At 35.3% G+C, this 22,997-nt stretch overlaps 2 protein-coding genes across 3 annotated transcripts; one reads left to right on the top strand and one right to left on the bottom strand.

Moving 5' to 3' along the window:
- Positions 1–1,008: 1,008 nt before the first annotated feature.
- On the bottom strand, positions 1,009–22,682 carry orc5 (origin recognition complex, subunit 5). Of its 2 annotated transcripts, XR_003674353.1 has the most exons (16): positions 21,785–22,682; positions 20,394–20,486; positions 18,352–18,537; positions 17,301–17,375; positions 15,820–15,931; positions 14,591–14,721; positions 14,450–14,498; positions 13,349–13,439; positions 13,230–13,282; positions 13,041–13,153; positions 12,129–12,176; positions 11,928–12,038; positions 10,559–10,671; positions 10,401–10,479; positions 4,397–4,642; positions 1,009–1,104 (listed from the first exon to the last, which is right to left on the bottom strand). XR_003674353.1 is itself a non-coding variant. In XM_028451183.1 (14 exons), exons 1-14 carry the CDS (start codon positions 21,896–21,898, stop codon positions 10,434–10,436), a joined length of 1,335 nt encoding a protein of 444 aa, XP_028306984.1. In that variant the 5' UTR covers positions 21,899–22,682; the 3' UTR covers positions 10,274–10,433. The 2 variants fall into 2 exon arrangements, 1 of the variants encoding a protein (XP_028306984.1); XM_028451183.1 differs by lacking the exons at positions 1,009–1,104; positions 4,397–4,642 and having other exon boundaries at positions 10,274–10,479.
- Positions 4,589–8,673, top strand: guca1aa (guanylate cyclase activator 1Aa). The gene is made up of 4 exons (XM_028451184.1): positions 4,589–4,786; positions 7,389–7,538; positions 7,786–7,879; positions 8,523–8,673. Exons 1-4 carry the CDS (start codon positions 4,589–4,591, stop codon positions 8,648–8,650), a joined length of 570 nt encoding a protein of 189 aa, XP_028306985.1. The 3' UTR covers positions 8,651–8,673.
- Positions 22,683–22,997: the final 315 nt, after the last annotated feature.

The raw sequence follows: 22,997 nt of genomic DNA, 5'->3' as shown, positions 1-22,997 counted from the left end.
TTTTACAATATTATTTAGATTTAATATTTACATTTAATATCACTTTATCATTTGTGTTTATTTATATTATTGATTTGATTGATGCCAATATTTTTTGTCAAATGAAGAGAAATGCAATGATTGACTTTAAACAGTAATTTTAATATATTTACGTTGATCTGCTTCTTTACGAGACATATTTTGTTGAAGTTTATAATCACATCACAATCTGGCCTTTTATCTCTGTTTCAGTTGGGTGTGTTATCTATTTTCTTTTACATATATATATATATATATTTATAAATAAAGGTTTTTACTTCTTCAATTATAATTTCATTCTTTAAAAATGTTTTACACACGTGTTTAGTTTTTTCATCACCCCATTTCACCCCTTTTTTCACAAATATATATATAAATAAAGTTTTTACATACTGTAGTTAATAAATTCTGGAAATAATCAAAAAAGTATATTAACTTAAAACTAACACTTTTTGTCAGATGAAATATATATATTATAATTTTTAGATTTAATAATAATTTAAGATTTATCACATTATCATGATGAATAGGTGAGTGTTGTGGGTCTATTTAAATTATTGATTTGATTGATGCCATTGATTTTTGTCAATTGAAGAAAAATGTAATGAATATTTTGGCCATTAGCCTTTTAGTGCACTTTGTAATTAAATTTAATTAAATCCCGCCTTTTATTTAGTTAAAAAAAAAAAATTTACATTTAGCTTGATCAGCTTTATTGATAGATAAATTTTTTTGATTCTTACTTTTTTATTATTTTAAAAACAGATTTATTTTGTCAACTTTAATTGTGCTGACTGTGTAATGTTTTTTTAATTTTCCCCCTGAAGGACAGAACGATGAACGCGACCCCCGACCTACGCGTGAATCTGATCATTGATCGGTTCAGACAGTTGGGTCGCAGCCTGACGCTGTTGGCTCACTACACTGTGGTGTTTGCTACGTTCATCGGACGCTCTGTGGAGTGGATGGTGGAGGGCGTGAAGATGATCAGCCTTTTCACACGTTTCACCGCCTCCACTTTCGACTCCATCTACAGACTCCTGAGCCGCAGGAGGGAATAACCGCCTCCGACTGGGAAGGTTTGAACTGGAAAACATGAAGAAAACGAGGCCTTAATAAAGACGCTTTTTAAGGGTTTGTGGCAGAGATTACAAACCAACTTTTGTCCAAAATGTGAAATATTTGAACATCTGTATGATTTACAGACGACACTTTTAATCTGACATCAGGGTTCTCGCCAGCACTGTAGAGCCTAGGGGGGCCCAATAGTGTGATTTTGATCCCTATGCTGCTACTTCTCTGTTATTCATGAACGGATCAGGCTGAAATTTGGTAGCTACAATCTATGGTTGTGTACACATTGACCCTCAGAGCCCAATTTTGGATTTGGGGCCCAGGGGCCCCCAAAAGAAAAAAAACAAACAAAGTCGATTTCTCATTTATTTGTGAGTCAAATATTACGACAGTTGGTGGTACCAAATCATTGGCACATACCAATATATAAATAGGCCCCATTACCACATACATGTCACGGGGGCGCCCGGGTGCCCACCCCCCATTTCCTGTTATTTCCAAATTTATAGGAACAGTCGTGTGATATATCGTTTCAAAGGTAATTCACCGTAGATTATGACTATGCTTTGCATAATTTGAATAGGGGCGCGAGGTGCCCACCCCCCTTTTTTCTGCAATTTCCATTAAAGTTGTTTTTTCATTTATTTGTGAGTCAAAAATTGACAGTTGGTGGTACCGAATCATTGACACATTTATGTGCCAGGATTTTTCAAATGACTACTTCTTCGTTAATGTTCATTGAATTGGGCTGTAATTTGACATGGATATTATATATATACTGTACATATATATATATATATATATATAAAGGCTGGAACAAAAATTGAAAACAAAAACAAAAAAAAAACTACTTTAGCTTTACTTCAGAAAATTTTGCCCTCAGAGTTATATATTTCAAAATTAAAAAAGCGACCCAACCCCCCACGTTGTGAAAAATTCCTGGTGAGAACCCTGGACATTGTTGCACTTGAACAATTTCTACATCATTTATGTTATATTTGGTGACTGATGGTTAATCTGAGACTTTTACTGTGACTTTCCAGGATTTGTTTTCATACTTCGGTCGCTACTAATGAGTAACATTCCTGCTAATTTCAATTTAATAATAGCACTTAAATTGGGAGTATTTGTTGCCCTACAGCTTTAAGGTTATTTAGTTTTGTGTGTGTGTGTGTGTGTGTGTGTTTAGTTATCGCTCTTTGTTTGGTTTTCCATGCTGTGAATCAGATGGGTTAGTCATTGTCAGGACCCAGAAGTCAATTATTTACAGGTGGATGATGTTTAATTAGGTACTTCTACCAAAAAGAGTAAAAGTACTCAGATTTGTGTACTCAGACCTATTGATTCAAATAGTCGCTCGGATTTTCAAAAAAACTAACAGTTTTGATGGAATTTATGATTTATTTAAGTAAAACGCCATTGTTTCTGCTCATACAGCGTATATTAATATTACTTATATTAATAAGTCTGTCACCACAGCAACGGAAATCAGCCACCATTTAAAATGGTCGCCTTGTAAACCAAAAAACCAGCTGGGATCTCATATCCTAGATTTGCCACTAAGTTAGTGTCTTTTATATTAGTTTTTAAATAGTATTTAATTCCTAACACTTTTAGAATAAACTTTAAATACTAACATCTTTACAAAGTAACACTCATTGTTTTTTTTAAACATACATATTGAGGTCATCATGTACAAAGTTACATTTACTGTCGTTCATTTCTGTTCAAGTTATATTTCTGATTTGTTTCAGTTTAACATTAAAATGATTGAAGGATTGTTCTATGATTGAACTCTAAATAAAACTACCTAGAACTGGCTGTGTGTGTTTGCTTAGTCACACTTAGGAACATGTGTTCTCAACCAGTGGGTCAAAACCCAAAAAATGATCTTTTGTTGTCTTGTCATTAAATTAAATATTGAGTATTCTCAAATAAAATCTCCATAGATTGAGTCTACAGCCACATCTCTGACACACTAGTCACATGCACGGAGGAAGTAAATGAACAGCAAACAAACAGGAGGAAACAGACGTTACTGTAAAATATTGAAGCAATGCATTATTTTTTAAACATACAATGAGTCTCTAAAGAAGATATGGACAAAAAATTAAAAAATATTTTTTAAAAACCTGTATCAAAACACAAAATGATGCCAAAAAACATGCAAGAATTTGCATCAAAACACAACAAAAATATACAAAATGAATCCAAACCAAACACACAAAGAGACAACGATACATACAAAACATCAAAACAACTGCAAAAACATACAATATGACAACAAAAATACAAGAATTTGCATCAAAATACAACTAAAATACACAAAATGACTCCAAACACACAAAATTAAAAACAACAAAAAAATGACAACAAATACACACAGAATAACAGACAATATGCATAATGAAAACGGAAATACACAAAATGACTTTAAGCACACAAAGGGACATAAAAACACACAAAACGGAAAAAACAAAACAGCAAAAATACACAAAATGATGTCAAACAACCCAAAATACAACAAAATAACACAAAACAAGAAACACACACAGAGTAACAGAAAAATCTAGAAATAAATTCTATGAAAAAACATGAACGTTTGCAGAGAATTGATAGTTAATTACACGTCCTCAGTTTGATTGTGCACTATAAGACGGCTTTCTGATCCCTGAGGTGCATGTGTGATGTGATGAAAACTGTTTGTACTAGAAAAGTAAATTATTTCATGCTTTGATGCTGCTGAGTCAGCGTGAGTAAGGAACGGACGTTTAGCATGAGGGGAATGGACTTGTACTTTTATACTTTTACTTAAGTATCAAAGATGAGTCATTAGAATTATAGTACTTTAAATTAAGAACAGGATTTAATTTAACCTCTAAACCAGTGTTGTGCTCAAGACCACATTATCCGAGACCAAGACAAGTCCAAGACTTTTGGGAGTCGAGACCAAGACAAGACCATGACAAGGTTGAACAGCTAAAGAACATTCTCTCTTTGATTTTAGTTTCCTTAAAATATGTTTGACAGATTCTTCTTCTCCTCATTATTACATTAGTAAAGATGAAGAATAGCAGGAATCAGTGCTGGTTTAGGATTGAGTAAAAATGCAAGTCAAGACGAGATCAAGACCTTTAAAATCCGGTCTTGATTAATACAACACTACTAAACCATAACATACAGTATAGATTAGTGAAACACATACAGTAGTGGCCAACGTGTCAGTGTGTCCTGGCTGGTTGTGGGTCGTGAGCACGTGAGGGATGAACATTGTTTGTCAGCACATCTGATTAAACACATTTACCTGTCTCTGATTAGGATGATCGTCTGCATGCAGGGATTATAGCGTCTGATTAGGCCAAAAGAGGACAGGGATGGGGGGGGCGGAGTCCATAAAAAGTCCCACAGCAGCATCCATCCCTCCCACAGCAGCATCCATCCTTCCCACAGCAGCATCCATCCTTCCCACAGCGTGCGTTCTCGTTCTCTCTCCATAATGGGAAACTCTACTGGGAGCGCGGTGGACGACCTGCAGGCCGTGGAGATGCACCTGTGGTACAAGAAGTTCATGACGGAGTGTCCGTCGGGTCAGCTCACCCTGCACGAGTTCAAGCAGTTCTTTGGGCTCAAAGGTTTGGACTCAGAGGCCAACGCCTACATCGAGCAGATGTTTCGCACCTTCGACATGAACAAGGTGAGAAAATCCCCCAGAGAGCAACATTTACCCACATCGATCAATTAATAACAAAGATCAATTCAATAATATATATCTTAATTATAGATGCTGCTCTGCAACATGTTTCTACTGACAAGGAATTTTGGTGAAAGGCTTTGTAAAGAAAAACAACAAAAAATGAAAAATAAATAACAATAATGCAAACAAAAACAATTCTAATTACCAAATTAACAAAGAATAAATAAAAAAATAACCATAATATAACTATAGCAAATAAAAAAAAACAATCAAATAACTATAATACAAACAATGACAAAAACATTTATTATGATAACCACAATAACACAAATAATAAAAAAATAACTATAATCTAACAAAATATTATGACAATAATAATAAATAACTATAATACACATTTTTTGTAAAGATATTATTTATGATAATAATGACAGTAAATTAAATAAATAACTAATACTAACAATAACAAAAACAATTATAATTATCACAACATTAAATAAATATACTATACTATATACTATAACACGTAAAATATCAAAAAACATTAATTATGACAACCACAGTAACTATGATTATTATGACTATTATGACAAACCCTAATAAAAAAATATGAATTATGATAATAATACTAACCATAAAAAATTATAATATTGACAAAAATAATAAAATAAAAATAACTATAATACAAAAAATTCTAAAAACATACATTTTAATAATAGACACAGTAAAAAAAAACTGTAATACTAACAATAACAAATTAGAATGACCACATAACAAATAAATAACAATACTGTCAAAAACATTAATTATGATAATGATTACAATAATAAATAACTGCAATACTAACAATAACGTGTTATGACAATAAATTAATAAGTATAATATTAACATAACAAAAAACAAGAGTAATTACAATATGAATTGAATAAATAACTTATTTAACGATAAACAAAACACTCATTATAATAACCACATTACCAAAAAATAAATAAGTAGATAAATAAAAACAATGATAGATTAAATAATGTTTCCAAATACTTTAATTAGATGTACTGTACATCACTGTATATAAATACCCAGTAATCTGTGAGCAGCGTTTAAAGTGAGATTATCCCATCGTGAGATCATTGAGGGATTCAGACGGTGATGAAGATAATCCTTCATCAGGTTGTTTCACTTCTTTTCACACGTATATTTCATATATTTCAGCCGTGCATTTGAATCAGTCAACCACAATAAATGTGTTAAGAACCTTTAATAGACAGTAACACAACGTCTTTCACACTAGTTTTCTCTCACACAAACGTTATAATACAGATGTGAAATATCGATACGTAGGTGTTAAATGTTGACCAAGGAAACAGGAATAAAATTCCAGGCGTTTATGGAGCTCATTAGTTTACAGCGTGTAATTATTTAGTCTGAACTCTCACCTACAGTAACTACAGTAATGCCTTTATTATTTTACACTGATTTCTTTTCTTTTTTCCACATTCCCTGTGCGCTATTTTAGTATTTTTTCATCATTACTTGTGTGTTAACGTACTTTAAAATTGGAGTTCTTACTGTGAAGTACTTAGTGTTACATTGAAATGTCAATAAAAATTATTTTAAAAGTTTAAATTTATTGATTAATCCATTAATTTATAAAAAATATTAATTATGAAAATAATGCTAAATTATAAATAAAAAAAACAATAGAATAGAATATATAAGCTAGAAAAAACATTTGCAAAAAAACATAAATGTAAATATAAGTTAAGGCTGATTTAACATCATTACTCATGATTTTGACGATTCATACCGCTGACTCATGTTCATGACGACTCATTTTGCTGACTTATGTTTTATGAGGAATGATGACTCATACCGCTGACTCATGTTCATGACGACTCATTTTGCTGACTTATGTTTTATGAGGAATGATGACTCATACCGCTGACTCATGTTCATGACGACACATACCGTTGATTCATGTTTATGACTACTCATATTGCTGATTTGTGTTTATGAGGAATGACGACTCGTACCGCTGACTCATGTTTATGACGATTCAAATTGCTGACTTATGTTTCTGACGAATGACGACTCATATCGCTGACTCATGTTTATGAAGATTCATGTTGCTGACTCGTGTTTATGACGACTCATACCGCTAACTCATGTTCATGATTACTCATACCGCTAACTCATGTTCATGACGACACATACCGTTGATTCATGTTTATGACTACTCATATTGCTGACTTGTGTTTATGAGGAATGATGACTCGTACCGCTGACTCATGTTTATGTCAACTCAAATTGCTGACTTATGTTTCTGACGAATGACGACTCATACTGCTGACTCATGTTGCAAACTCGTGTTTGTGACAACTCATGCTTATGACTCATACCGCTGACTCATGTTTATGACAACTATTTCTGACTCATGTTTAAGCAGAATCATACGCTGACTCATGTTTATGACAACTCATATTTCTGACTCATGTTTATGACGACCTATACCGCTGACTCATGTTTATGACGACGTATACTGCTGACCCGTAGCTGACTCACGTTTGTGATGACTAATAACGCTGACTCATGCTACGTTATGCAGGACGGATACATCGACTTCATGGAGTACGTGGCCGCTCTGAGTCTGGTGATGAGAGGAAAGATGGAGCACAAGTTGCGCTGGTATTTCAAACTTTACGACGTGGACGGAAACGGATGCATCGACCGCCACGAACTCCTCAACATCATCAAGGTAGGACATCATCATTACCACCATCATTAAGATAGGACACGCAGAACATCTTCATCATTACAATCATAACCATTGTTATCACTACTATCATCATCTTCTTTAAGATAAAAAAATTATCACCATCACCACTTTCATCATTATCGCTAAAATCTTTATCGTCATATTTCTCATCTTCATCTTCATCTCCACCATCATCTTGGTGTCAGTGAGATGAAGGCGAGACATTCAGACATTCTTGTCCTTCCAGGCGATCCGTGCGATCAACGGCAACGAAAACCACGAAACGACCGCAGAGGATTTCACCAACAGCGTGTTCGACAGGATCGATATAAACGGAGACGGTGAGTCAGCGGTCGCTCTGTAACGATGACACTGCGGTTCTACATGGAGACACAGCAGTGTTACGATAACGAAGATAACCAGTAAAATAATGTGACTTTAAACACAGTTCAGACTTTAGAGCCAGACTGGGAACCACAGGAATCTGAAACCATCTCTAAATCTTCATCCATGTTGTTCCTTCCTGAAGCAGATTTTATCAATAGTCTAAGAGCTGAGTCATCCTATATTTTAGCAGGAACAAAACCCTGCCTGAGGACATGAGCGTTCACTCAGCTACTATTATAAAGAAAGAAATTAGGTCATTTTATTCAGACAAAGGAGGAGGAGCTTAAAAACAAGAAAAGAGGAGCATCTGAGGCAACGACAGTCTTTGATTTCACGACCAAATCCCCAAACACATGATTTAATATCGACTGGTTTTACTTTCAACATTGTTCTATAACTGTTTCTAAAAAATATGTACTGTAAGTTTATTATGGATTAGTGTGTGCTTTTATTGCAACAGTGTGCTTTTTATTGCAACAGTGTGCTTTTATTACAGCGGTGTGCTTTCATTTGACAGCATGCTTTTATTTTGGCAGTGTGCTTTTATTGTGACAGTTGGCTTTTATTGATAGTGTGCTTCTATTGTGACGGTGACAGGTGAACTGTCTCTGGAGGAGTTTGTGGCCGGTGCGCGCAGTGATGAAGACTTCATGGAGGTGATGATGAAGAGCGTGGACCTGAGCCACATTGTGGCCATGATTCACAGCCGGAGACAAAGCGTTTAGAGCTCAATCCTGATTGGACCACAGCTTTAGCTCCTGATTGGACCACAGCTTTAGCTCCTGATTGGACCACAGCTTTAGCTCCTGATTGAACTCCAGCTTTAGCTCCTGATTGAACTCCAGCTTTAGCTCCTGATTGAACTCCAGCTTTAGCTCCTGATTGAACTCCAGCTTTAGCTCCTGATTGAACTCCAGCTTTAGCTCCTGATTGGACCACAGCTTTAGCTCCTGATTGGACCCCAGCTTTAGCTCCTGATTGAACTCCAGCTTTAGCTCCTGATTGGACCACAGCTTTAGCTCCTGATTGGACTACAGCTTTAGCTCCTGATTGGACTACAGCTTTAGCTCCTGATTGGACTACAGCTTTAGCTCCTGATTGGACCACAGCTTTAGCTCCTGATTGGACTACAGCTTTAGCTCCTGATTGGACCACAGCTTTAGCTCCTGATTGGACTACAGCTTTAGCTCCTGATTGGACCACAGCTTTAGCTCCTGATTGGACCACAGCTTTAGCTCCTGATTGGACCCCAGCTTTAGCTCCTGATTGGACCCCAGCTTTAGCTCCTGATTGGACCACAGCTTTAGCTCCTGATTGGACTACAGCTTTAGGTCCTGATTGGACCACAGCTTTAGCTCCTGATTGGACTACAGCTTTAGCTCCTGATTGGACCACAGCTTTAGCTCCTGATTGGACCACAGCTTTAGCTCCTGATTGGACCACAGCTTTAGCTCCTGATTGGACCACAGCTTTAGCTCCTGATTGGACCCCAGCTTTAGCTCCTGATTGGACCACAGCTTTAGCTCCTGATTGGACCACAGCTTTAGCTCCTGATTGGACTACAGCTTTAGCTCCAGATTGGATCACAGCTTTAGCTCTTGATTGGACCACAGCTTTAGCTCCTGATTGGACCACAGCTTCTCTAATGCACCCGATTCATCTGTCTCAAATCACTGAAGGACTCAGAGCGTTGTACAAAAAAACAATTACAATCCTGACTATTCCTTCTGTGAGAAATACACTAGTCCTTGAGTTTATCATTTGAGGACACAGAGCAAATGATACATGAACTAATTTGAATTTAACATTTCAGATTGGACCAGCAATAAAAACATTAAAATTACATCTGAAAATACATTTATAAATTTTGTTTGTTTGTTTTTGTTTTTTACAAATTAAGTTTCTTTGAACTTTTACCAAAAGAAAAAGATTAAATTTTTATTAAATATATAATATTACTGTAGTTTAAATCAAAATATTGTTTTCTTATTACTTTAATCCTCTTGGAATGTGGATTATGTGGGGAAAAAAAATTATTTTTTAAATAAACCTTTTGAAAAAAAATAAAAAATAAATACTAAGACTCGCCCTAAAGGGTTTGTTCCCTGGGAACCATTTTCAGCCTGAAACTGGTTAAAATGCACAGCATGTTCTGTGTTTGTGCATAGAATTGATTGCGTTGTTTAGAAATACCATTGTTATAACTTTGATTATTATTGTGATTTCTGACACTGAATTAATCAAACCTGTATGATACAAAAAACATGTAAAATCCTTTTTAGGAAGATTTTTTATAACAAAAATAAAAATAAACCAAAACAACTCTTGTGTTAAGTTGATTTCAGGCTTTTATTTTGTACAAATGGGTATATTTAACTATCAATAAGCCACAAGGTGGCGGCGTCATAATTAGATGGGAATCTTTGTGTGTGTTTGTGTGTGTGTGTTTGTGCGAGCCATCGAGTCGTCATTCACCTTACTGACACCACATGTCTTGTTTCCACTTGCTCACAGGAAGTCATACAGATACTTTACAATGTCAAAGTTCACCGTCCTGGAACACAAAGCACATTAAAGGTCACTTCCTGTGGGCGTGTCCGTGGGTTTTTCGAGGCGTGCGTTAACACACACACCTGGAGACGGCTGAGATGAAGTCCAGAGAAATAGAACATTTGTATTTGGGAGCGTCCAGTTGGTCGGTGTGGCTGATCTGAGTCAGCAGCTGTAACGTCACCAGGGATGAAATCTGAAACAATAATCAGCATTTACACAGATACGCTGAAAGGAGGAACGTTTGGTTTCTGACCAAAGTTTTTATGGTTGATCATTGATCACTAGTGGTGGGACGATCGACAGAGTTCACAATACAATACGATATTTTGGAAAGAAAAAATATCCAGGCTTTTATTGAACTTTAACTCTGGACCTACTTACTCTACCTTTTCAACTCAATAATAGGAATGTGCGATATTTTATCGTTTATGATTTATCGTCAAAAATATTCTCACCGGTAAGAATTTGTCATCCCACGATATAAACAATAAATTCCCATGTCGGAAATTAGCGAGGGCCACGGGCCATTTGTCCCTCAATTTAGCTAAGAATGCCCATAAAAACCTTGTTCCAAAACCGGGTTAGGGTTATAAAAAGACGCGCAGCTTGGAACAGATATCTTCACAATATCGCGATAACACTCCTACCATCAACGATAAATCCTGTGTCCCACGTTTATTAATTCTGATCACGTGTTAAAGTCTTAAACTACCAACTTTTTCAGGGTTTTAGATTTTCTGCGATCATGGAAAATGAACGCAAATGACAAAATTAACTTCCTGTAACGGAAAAGGCGATATTTTTGTTTATTTTATTTATTTGACCAAGCAGAAAATGCTATTTAACACGCAACCCTCACATGCATGTTAATGGACAATAATCAGCATTTATACAATATTTTTTACTTTACACAATACCTTGGACCATTTTTTTTATAGGCAGTGGCTATCCGTACGGTTGCCGTATCAATATACCGACATTCTATCCGTATGCAGCGCCCCTCATTGGCCAGTTTCGGTTGCCTGACTAAGACTAACCCTAAAAATTGAGGCGGTATTGGGTTATAACCCTAACCCTACCCCTAACCCTTAGACGCTACGTACGGGTACTTCGGTAACCGTACCAATAGCAGCGGGGGTTGTCCGTAAGGCAAACGTACAAACAGACACTTTCTTTTTTTAATCACGTTGTTTGAATTTAATCTGTGAACTATTTTTATTTAATTTTATTCTATAGTTTTGTTAAATTGTTTATTGTTTAACTTCCGCAAAGTAAGATTTCCATTGTTAAGCACTGCTGTGCATATGACAACATTTTTAATCTTGAAAAGCAAAAAACAAGTCAAAATAAAGCTGAAAATCATACAAAAATAAAGAAAAAGCATTTTTTAAATAAGTAACTAAATCTTCTTATTGACTGGTGTTGTAATTCAAAGTGAGATTGTCAGACCTGTGAGAAGATGCTGGCGGTTGGAGCCACTCTGCTGTCCACCACGCTGTAGAAGATGGCGAGCAGACGGTCCAGAGCGAACGGCTTCGGCCCCAGGAGGTGGTTACTGGTCTGCAGGAATAGAACAAACAAACAAACAAACACTCTTAACAATCAGGGACTCAAAGTTGGAGCGAGCAGAGAGCGTGTGAGAAATATCACCTTCTCATTTTTCTTCAGGAAGTTGGTTTTCCGGATTTTCCCATGATGCTATTAGATAGGAAAGAGATTAAATGACTTCATTTTTCTAATAAATTAATAAATAAATTTTAAATACTTGAATTATGGCAGGACACAAAGAGAAGTTTTCACATGTATTTCCAGTGAAACCCTCCAGTTTTCCACTGTGAGAGATGTAAATAAAAAGACCTTAAAAAATAAGAATTAAACTAAGTTGTTGTTTTACACTGTAAAATCAGCAATACAGTTGTTTCCCCCATAAAAACAGTACTTACTGACCAATTATGCCAACAAAAATTACCAGTTTTTTTTACTGTAAAAACTACAGTATTTTTTTTTTTTAACAGTGTATCTCAACGTACTCTGACTATAATGTCATCTACGATGTATAAACTTTGATTTATTTAATTTTTCTTCTCTCTTTCTTTTTAAGAAAAATTATATTTAGTATTTGTAATTAATTATTTTACTAGTCACTAGTGTATGTGTTATTTGGCAGCATATTGTATTTAAAAAAATAAAAAAATAAATAACTGAATTCAAAAACATTATTGATCCCACTTCACTTGTTAAAGCAGCATAATAATATACATTACACCCTATGCAGAAAGGAAAAATTTTAACAATATATAATAAACCTATGTATGAATAAAGTATACAAGATATGCGAGTACAAGTAATATTTAAGAGGAAAAAATCATAAATAATATTGCACATGATGTTTTTTTTACAGTGTAGCTCTAATATGGCAGGAAATCACACAAAAAAATGTAATTGATGAATTTTTCATCCTGGTTCTCAGCAGGATTTTAATCAATAACTAATTAATAATAAATCTCATATGAAATCAGCTTTAAAAACAGCTCTAATGAAGCAGGACTTTAAAAACCAAACCTTGACAAAGAAGCGCTTGTCGGTGCGAGCCGGGTTGTACGAGGCCAGATAAGCAGCGATCAGCAGGAACTTGGAGTAATAAGGGAGTTCTACGTGAGTGTGAGCCGACAAACCTTCAAACGGAGGAAATAAAAGCAGAAAATCAGCGTCATCAAGTAACATTAAATAAAAAAATAAAACCGTTTCCACCTCTCAAAGCTCCGCCTTCGTCCTCCGTCTGCTGCATCTGTTCCCACTGCAGGCTGAGGAAGAGACACATCATCATCATCATCACAGTGATTAGTTGATTCAGGAGGAAGGGTTCGGACCTTGAAACCTCACGGATATAAACTGTCTGCATGGCTTTCTTCAGGTGAGGCTCGATGTTCCTCCACAGTTTGTGAGTTTCTGTTTCCTTCACTGGAGATAAAAAAGAAAAGGTTAAAAACAAAAAGTCAAGGAATTAAAGCCATCTGAGGACGCCATTTATAAATAAATACAAATATTTTAAGGCATTTTCACTTTGAATTTTTATTGTAATATTTATTTTTTTCTTAAAGAATAGCACTTTTTGTCATATTTCTTTAAATTGTTTATTCCTCATTTTAATCAAAATTCTGGACCATATGGACAATTACTTTATAATTAATTAATTCAATTTTGTTTCAATGTTTATTAAATCAATTTGACTTTTTTTCAACTCCTTTATGAAGTTTTATTTCTTAAGAATTATTCATGAAATGCTTTATAAATCAAGTTTCTATATAATAATAATTAAATAATATTTAAAGACGTTTCTTTAAATTTTAAATTAGATTTTTCTCCCTTTTTAACTGTGTTTTATTGTTCTTAATTCATTTTCTATTCACTGCTTTAAATATTTCTTATTTTTCCATTTAATATTTTGCTCCAAAAATATTTTTTTTATCATTCTTGAAGTTATTTTTTTACGTTTAAAACTTTGTACTTTAATGTTCTATTTGTCATTGCACCTTTTTTTAATCAAATCAGATCAAACTTTATTCATAAAGCGCTTTTCATATGTAAAAAATAACTCAAAGTACTTAACATTATTATTAAATTTACAGAGATTAAAAAATACCCCACGCAAATAAAAAACCCCAACAAAGGTTTTTAATCATAAACCTTTTCTCTTTAGTTATAAGAAACTGAGTTTATTTAAAATGTTTCAATCTGACATTCGGAAAAAATTATTACCAAATTAATTCATACATTATATTTTTACATGTTGTTTCTTTGCACATTCTTAATTTTAAGTCATTTTCCCTTGGGATAAATAAGGTAATTCTGATTCTGATTAATTAATTAAATATGTATATTTTCTGTTACTTTCACACTATAAATAAAAAAAAACTGGATAATAAAAGTGTGTTCTGGTGTTTTCAGAGTGATGTCTCAGTGATGTTCACCTTTTCCTTCCGTCAAAGGCTCGCAGAACTTATTAAAGTTAAGAGCAGCCTGGTTGGACAGACGGAGAAACAAACAAATGATTCAAAACTATAATAAATAAATGAGTGTAAAACGTGTGCTGTGATGTATCAACGTCTGACCAAGTGCCGAAGCTCCCTGAGGTCCCGACACACTGAGTAAAAGACGCCCAGCAGGATGTTGATGTAGGATGAGTAAAGCTCGGCCGAGTAGGATGGATGAGAGTCTGTCGACAGGATCTGCTGCAACTCGCCTGAAACAGGAGGACACATGCTTTAACGCACACTTTATCGCGCACTGCAACGTAGACTTTAACGCACACATGCACACTGTAACGCGCACTTTATAGCACACATTAATGCACACTTTATAGTACTCTTTAACGCGCACTTTTAAGCGCACTTTATCGCACACTGTAACGCAGACTGTAACGCACACTGTAACGCGCACTGTAACGCACACTGTAAGGCAGACTGTAAGGCAGACTGTAACGCAGACTGTAACGCGCACTGTAACGCGCACTGTAACGCGCACTGTAACGCACACTGTAAGGCAGACTGTAACGCACACTGTAACGCGTACTGTAACGCGTACTGTAACGCACACTGTAAGGCAGACTACTGTAACGCGCACTGTAACGCACACTGTAAGGCACACTGTAACGCAGACTACTGTAACGCACACTGTAAGGCAGACTACTGTAATGCAGACTACTGTAATGCAGACTGTAAGGCCCACTGTAACGCAGACTACTGTAACGCACACCGTAATGCACACTTTATTGCAGACTTGAACGCACACTTTAACACACACGCAGTCACTGACCTACAAAGCTCACAATGAGAGCCAGGTTAACACAGGTTCAGAACCACGTCATGCAGCTTTCTGATTAACTGGTATCACAGATGTGAAGTAACAGTGCAAATACTTTGGTAGGTTTCTGAGGTATTTGTACTTTACTTGAGTATTTATTTTATTTTACTTTCTTTAGACGTGACTGTGTGTAATTAATAATTCCTAGAGTTACTACGCGGTAGTCAAGGACACATCAAAGCAATCAGCAGATGCCTCTGAAGAAGACTGCCAATTGACATTTGAAACATGTCAGGAGATCAAAGTACATTTCCTGAAAAAAAGTTGTCAGAATAAATGAAACGTTAACATATTATCGTGACTGTAGAAGCTGCGTTGCCAGGTTGGTTAACTTTACACTCCATGATTCTATTTAAAGCATAAGAAGAAATGCTGAGTGAACAAGCAATAAGTGTGAGGATTTTATCTATCAACCATCAACAGAACAAGTTTGTAATGTAGGTAATCCTCGCAGTGCGACCTCGGCGAGCGACGCTACCTTTGCTGTAGTCTGGGAAATGCAGCAGAAGCGGCTCGAAGCAGCCCGTGTTTGGCCTGAATTTCTCCCAGACGATTTCACTCAGCAGGATGACGGTAATGTTGTCGTCCACCTGCAAAGCAGCAACACATTCATGTTTTTATCTTTATAATCAACAACATCGCAAACCATCATCGCCTGCTCTGAGCGCAACAGAATACAGTAAAAACAAGGGCATAAGCAGGGGCTGCAATTTTCCTGAAACGGGAATTTTTGGTATTTTAAAATTATTTTATCATTACTTATTTTTAAAATTTAGTGATGAGTAACTAAACCCCTGCTTTCTGCTGACCAACCACTAGGGGGGACATTTAAAAAAATGCCTTCATTATGGGTGTTACTCGTGAAGCAGCTAAGACACGCCCAGTCAGGCAGCACACAACGCTGCAGTGACAGCTGAGCTCTGCTCAACTACTACAGTCACAGGCACACAGAATCCCACAAGCTCACCCACGCAAACACTACCCTACAGACACTATATCACAAGATGGAGGTGGTGAATATTATTGGGCCCAAAACGCAGCCCTGAGGGACACCACATGCTTCAAAGGTCCGAGGGCGCAAAATCTGAATAAATTCAAACACATGCTCCAAAATAAAAAGGCTTCATAACAGTAAAGGGGCTTTCACACCGAACGTGACCGAATGACTGAAGCAACTCGATTACATTCAAATCAATGTAAATGACGCAACCTCAAGTTATCTCCCCTCAAGCGGCGTGACGTGTAATTTCAGCGAAAAGGTCGAGCACGGTCTCGGCGCTCAAAGTTGAAAAATCTGAACTTTTTAAGCGACAAATCCCTCGTCCTTCACTGTGTGTAGAGCGGAGGCTGCAGCCCCTTCCTGCTCCCTCCCACTTCAGCACAGACGGCTGCAGCGGAGGCTGTACGACTTCCTCAATTTATCGGGGCAAAATTAAAGCGGTTAACTTCTGGAAAACCACAGTAACTACTGATCATAACACATTCTGAGTGAACTGTTCCTTTACTATCTCCATAAGTTGATCATTTAAACCGTAAAAGCAGAGCAAGAAGGAAAAGAAGTGATCAACCATCTCTCTCTTTCACACACACACACACACTGTTCCCTGGTGATCACGTCACCGGGGTGATAAAGTGATGGAGTGACCAAAAAGCACCGCTATGTGCAAACGACACATCAGGGGCGATGGAAGCAACTGCTACAGTCGCGTTCGGTGTGAACACACGTTAAAGCACACGTGCGTGTCGTATTCTCTCCTTCTCTGCTTTGCAGGAACATTAACACACATTACACCTCACAATCACATTAACATCCTAATTATCACATCTGAACCACAGTGTAATAACGTGACATTAAAGAAGCAGACTTTACTTTAGCTGATTAAAAACTGTTAGGTTCTACCAATCATTTCCTCACACCATGGAGTAAATAGAAGAATGAAGCCAGCTGTGATTTCTCACCAGTTCCTGAAGACGCAGCAGAGCAGGGAGAAGGTTAGCATCAGCGTCTCTCAGGAGTTCAGCCTTCTCCATTACCTGAAAAATGCACATGTCACTTTGTTTTTATTATGTGCACAAATAGAAAAGGTAGGAATGAAAAAAAAATTGTATGTTGCTGTTTTATGGGGTCTGTTTACTACGGCACAGAGTTAGGTCAACTGAAAGCCCCCCCAAAAAAGACAGAATTATTGAAAAAAAAACAGATCAGTCGTGGAAGAAAAAAAAATAAAAATCACAATTGTAGAACATTTTTTAAATCATTTGGTAATTTTGAAGTTTTAATATTATTTTTTTGTCTAAATTTTGTTTTATATATATATATATATATATATATATATATATATATATATATATATATTTCATTTGGTCTTCACTTTTTTTCCCAGTGATGTTTTTTTTTTCTTCTTTTTTTCTCCCATCTGTTACTATTTCACAACACCTGCAAGCAAAAAGATAAAACGGAAAACAGGACTAGAAAATAAATAAATAAATAAATAAGATAAAAAAAACAATAAAAATACACATTTTATAAAAAATTAGGACGTAAAAAATAAAATAAAAAATAAGACGTAAAAAATAAAATAAAAAATCAAGACAAAAAAAAAGAAAGATTCAGACAAAAAAAAAAATAAATAAATAAATAAACTATGGGATTTAAAAATTGTTCTACATCTGTTTTTTTTTTTTTTTTTTTTTACTGGATCTGTTTTTTGTTTTTTTCCCAGTGGCCCTAATCCTCTTCCGTAGTTTACTGACACAGGCTTTGAGTATTTTCTACTGAAGTGGATGTTTAAACATGCAATTTTTTACATGTTTGATATAAATCCAAAAAAGCTGCAAATGTTTATTTTTAATGTGTTTTATGCAGCAAGAAATTTAGGATCAAAAAGAAAAGATAAACAAACTCTTGTCCGTTTTGAGGATATTTCAGTGAATCATTAATTCTGTTATTATCACAAACATTCAGGTCTCACATGCACAGAGTGGATTAGTTGATTTTTTTTATACTTACGATGTATCGTGTCTGCTCTGCAGGCGACTGTGAGCGTTGGTGTCTGTAGAGACGCACAAACTCGGACAGAGACGGACTGCGTGGGAGGAAGGACGCGGCGCTTCGGCCAAAGAATGACGTCAGCACGCGCTCGTACAGCAGTGCGGCGGAAACGCACTCCACACAGCTGACGGCAGCGTGAGGCAGCTGTGATGGGACGTCAATGTAGAACAATAGGAAGTGACAAAATAAATGATCAGATCATTGAAAATGGCAGTAAATAAATTAAATATTTCAATAGGTATAAACTGACAATCAGCACAAAAAAAGGAGGTCATATTTAAACACCGGTATAACTACATTTATTCCAATAACAAAATGTTTGACAAGATAAATACATTTTTTTTTAAATTATGTAAATTTACAACACAGAAGGAAAACAATGAGAAAAAAAGAAATAAAACAACCGTGCCATAAAATCATAATGACATGTACAACATAAAATAAAAGAATTAAATGACAATCTTAGTGTAAACCCCAAAAATATTCCCTAAGACAAACAATGATGGATAAATTAAGCCGAGACAAGTCCAATAAACAACCTTTTAATTTGTGTTTAAGATGTCTTATCTAATTATCTAACATATTGTCTCATCACATTCTAAACTAACTCAAAATAAACTAAAAAAATAAATAAAAATCTAAGACAACAATAAAGATAAATTAAACTGTAATTTATACAATGGTAAAATAACAGAGAACATCAACTATGACGGTGCCAAAAAATCTAAAACAAATTACACTGAGATTTTTAAAAAGTCTAACTATGATAAAACTATCCAGAGTAAATCATTTAACCCTGTGTAAACTAATCCAAGATTAAACTAGTATTAGATACAATGAGATCAATCAGGATGAATTATGATCAAGTCACAGATCTGGTCTGATAGGAGTTATTATTTTACTAAAAAGTTTTAAAAGTGTTCACAGCTCAGTTTCTGCTGAAATAAATCACAAAACTGGGAATGTTTTTGTCGACCTAAAAAAGAATGTGGAGGAAAGACTCAGAGTTAAAGCTTCACATTACGCCAAGAAGGTGATTTGTTTAATTCCAATAAACGGTTGATAATTAGAAGTTGGGGTGTCCCGATCCGATATTGATATCGGTCCGATATCAGCCAGAAAACAAAGATCGGATTTTATCAGGCTGCATCTAAAATCTCAGATATATATTATATTTAATTAATTCTAGAATACTGTAGATAATATGTTGAAGGTTGCATGGAAAATGTATGTAACCAATTGGTTAATAATGAATGGGTAATTTTTTCTCGTGACTATTGTTCTCTGTTTGAGTAACATCACTTGATCAAGCCTTTTTCTAACATTCTACACTACAAAATAAGTCATAAAAGTATGTAAGATTTGTGTTGATATTGTATCGTATCGATATTGGCCAATATTTAGGCTGCAATATCGGCATTGTATCGGAAGTGAAAAAGTTGTATCGGGACATCCCTAATTAGAAGACATACGAGGAGGAGAGTTAAAGGTAGGGTAGGTGATTTTCAAAAGCCAGCATGATTTTGAACGTAGCCTCCCCGACGGCTCCGCCTTTACCCCCCTCGCCCCTCCCCTCTGTGCTCTCTCTCACTCACATGCATGCACACAGCTGCTCCAATAGCAGACCTCAGCTCATCGCTTGTATTGTGTAGAAACTTTGTTGTCTCATGTCTCATTCAGCAGTAAGTAAACAATAAACTAATTAACTCTGTCAGCGGTGACGCGCTTTCAGCGTGAGCTCGTGCATGCGAGGGGTCTGGAACGAGCAGGGAGACAGAGAGACGTGATTGGTTAAAAAAAAACGTTCGTTTTTTTTCCCATTGGTTGAAGTTATTACCGATTTACAGCTGCTGCAGATGATGGATTTTTTTTTGTTCTTTTTTCAGAGCACATAAGTTCTTAATTTCTGTCAGGAAATAAAGACAATTTCAAGCAAAAACTTCAAGTGTATCTGGAGAAAATTGCCCACCCTAGCTTTAATAATAAACTAATGCAGTCACCTCCAGCTCCTTCATCAGGATGTGCAACACGTGACTTTTCCCTGAAGCTCTGTGTCCGTAGATGAAGATGGAGGGGTAGCTGTAGTGCTGAGGCTGGAGGGAGAACATCATGGGTTAATTCATCAAAGCCTTTATCAGCTGTGTAACATTCATCACATCCATGAAGAGTTTATGTACATTATCTATATTATGTTCTTAGTCGTGCCATTTCTGATCAATGCCCACTAAGCCACTTTCTTTGGTTCAGGTTGTGGTTTTTCCACCTATTATGTTGTTACCCACATCATGGTAGATTTGGCATTGAACATTTTTTTTTATTTTTTTTAATTGAATTTATTGGTGTGATTTCATTTTTTAAAAATAATAGTACATTTGGACAAACCTTTTATTTTATACAGATGTATTTGTGGAAAATAAATTAAAGTTTCACTTTAGATTTTGTCTCTTCCTTTTTTAAGTTTATACATGAGATGTTTACTGTATGTAAGGGAACCGTGGCAAGATTTATTTATATCATCTGTTATTTTAACTGTTGCACGTACATTTTGCACCAATGTATTTATCGGCATCCTTCTCTGACCAGGTTTTTATCCCTTTTATTCTTGTATTATCATTGCTTATCCAACTGTTGTGGCTACAGTAAACGCTACGCACTTTGGTTCTGCAGTGAATTTCTGATGTTATGTTGAATGACAATAAAATAAACTATCTATCTATTTATTACCAAAAATAAACGTGGTGGGTGAAAGTAACTAGTACCATATGCTTGTACTTGAGTATATTATGAATGATTTACTTGTATTAGATTAGATTATCCTTTATTTCATCCCACGTCGGGGAAATTCACACGCTACATCAGCCAGAGACACAAAGTGGAAGCAAACAAGAAAGCTAAATACAAACACAGAAAGGAAAAATTAAGGCAAAAATAAAAATGTAAAATAAAAAAATAAATTAAATAATAGATATTGGTCAAGATAACTGTCCAGAAAAAATATATAAGTAAATAAGCGGTAAGTGGGGGGTTTACAATGAGTACTGAGTACAATTTCAATCAAATAACAGTACTGGTTACAGATATAGCATTATAAATGTCACTTTATTAACTGTTGTTTTTGTTAAATGCAGAGAAAAGTAAGGGACTTCAAACAGTACGTAGGCTATAATCTTTTTGTGGCTGTTGATATAGTGTTTAAAAATGACTTAAATTCACAAACATTGAACTGGATCTGCTTCTTTGGTAGAAATAATTAGTTTTAACTTAGTTTAGATGTCTATTGGAGGTGTTTGCTGCTTTATTTTGACTGTAAAAAAATAAATAAAAAAAATAAAAAATAAATAGATGGATTATGGCATGCATCGGTGGTCCTAATGTTGTGGCTCCACAGTACCTGACCCATCAGTGACACCAGCATCCCAGCCTGGAGCTCCCTGCAGGGGATCAGCTGCTCCACCCTCTGCAGCTTCTCATCAGCGTAACCCGGATGGTGGAGGACTCCCGTCATCCCGGTGCCCGCAGACCGAACCAGAACCAGAACCAGAACCAGTACCAGTACAAGCGCAAGAACAAGTACCAGAACTAGGACCAGCAAAAGAACCAGTACCAGGACCCAAACTACGTCCGCCTCAACTTACAGCTAAAAAAAACAAGCAAAACTTTAGCAAAGATTTCACATTACTGGATTTAAATACAGCGTTTAGGCAAAGAAAACCGACCCAAACAGGAAATAGCAACATAAACTAAAGACTCTAAAACTAACAAAGTCTAGTAAACTGCTAGAAAAGGACAAATAGACTCCAAAATAAGTATAAAACGTCGAGAATAACAAATAACTCTCGCTGTACTTTCGCGCGCGTTTTCCTGGAACGTCACTTACGTCGTTACGTATGTCATCCAATCACATTTGGCCTATGGGATTGTGGGTAATGTAGTTTTGATACTCGAGAGTTTTATTATTTAGATGAAACACATAATCGGCTCAATTTGGGGGTAAAATACATATATTACATAATTATGTTTTAATGTTAACTAAGTATAAAGTTTTACAGCCTCACGAGTGTAAATAACTACGATAGATAGTTTTATATTACATTTTATTGTGAGTAATTGTATGAAAAGGTAACAGTTTGTCTCTTTTGCCACTGCTTTTAGTTTAAAAAATGTTGATCACTGAAATAGATGTGCCATATTTATCTGTGCCGTATTTACTCATCTCACCAACAGGTCAGTTTTAATTTAAAAAAAAAAATGTATATAGTGTATACTGAGTATTATATATATTTATTTAGTGTGTGATATATGTCACTCCTCATTCTTGGAGAGCACCCTAATATCGATTGTATATGTTGTAGAATGTCAATAAAGCTTCTATCTTTTATTATTATTATTATTATTATTATTATTATTATTATTATTATTATTATTATAATAATAATAATAATAATAATAATAATAATGATAATGATAATGATAATGATAATAATAATAATAATAATAATAATAATAATAATAATAGTGGAATAACTCTACTCAACCAAACTAAACTAAAGTAAACCGAACCACACTGAGCTAAAAAATAAATAAATAAATAAATAAAATTAAAA

Source organism: Gouania willdenowi, chromosome 6, assembly GCF_900634775.1.
Source record: "Gouania willdenowi chromosome 6, fGouWil2.1, whole genome shotgun sequence".
In the NCBI taxonomy this organism is placed as follows: domain Eukaryota; kingdom Metazoa; phylum Chordata; class Actinopteri; order Blenniiformes; family Gobiesocidae; genus Gouania; species Gouania willdenowi.
The sequence above is the reverse complement of the archived record's forward strand: the minus strand, read 5'-3'. Positions and strand labels throughout refer to the sequence as shown.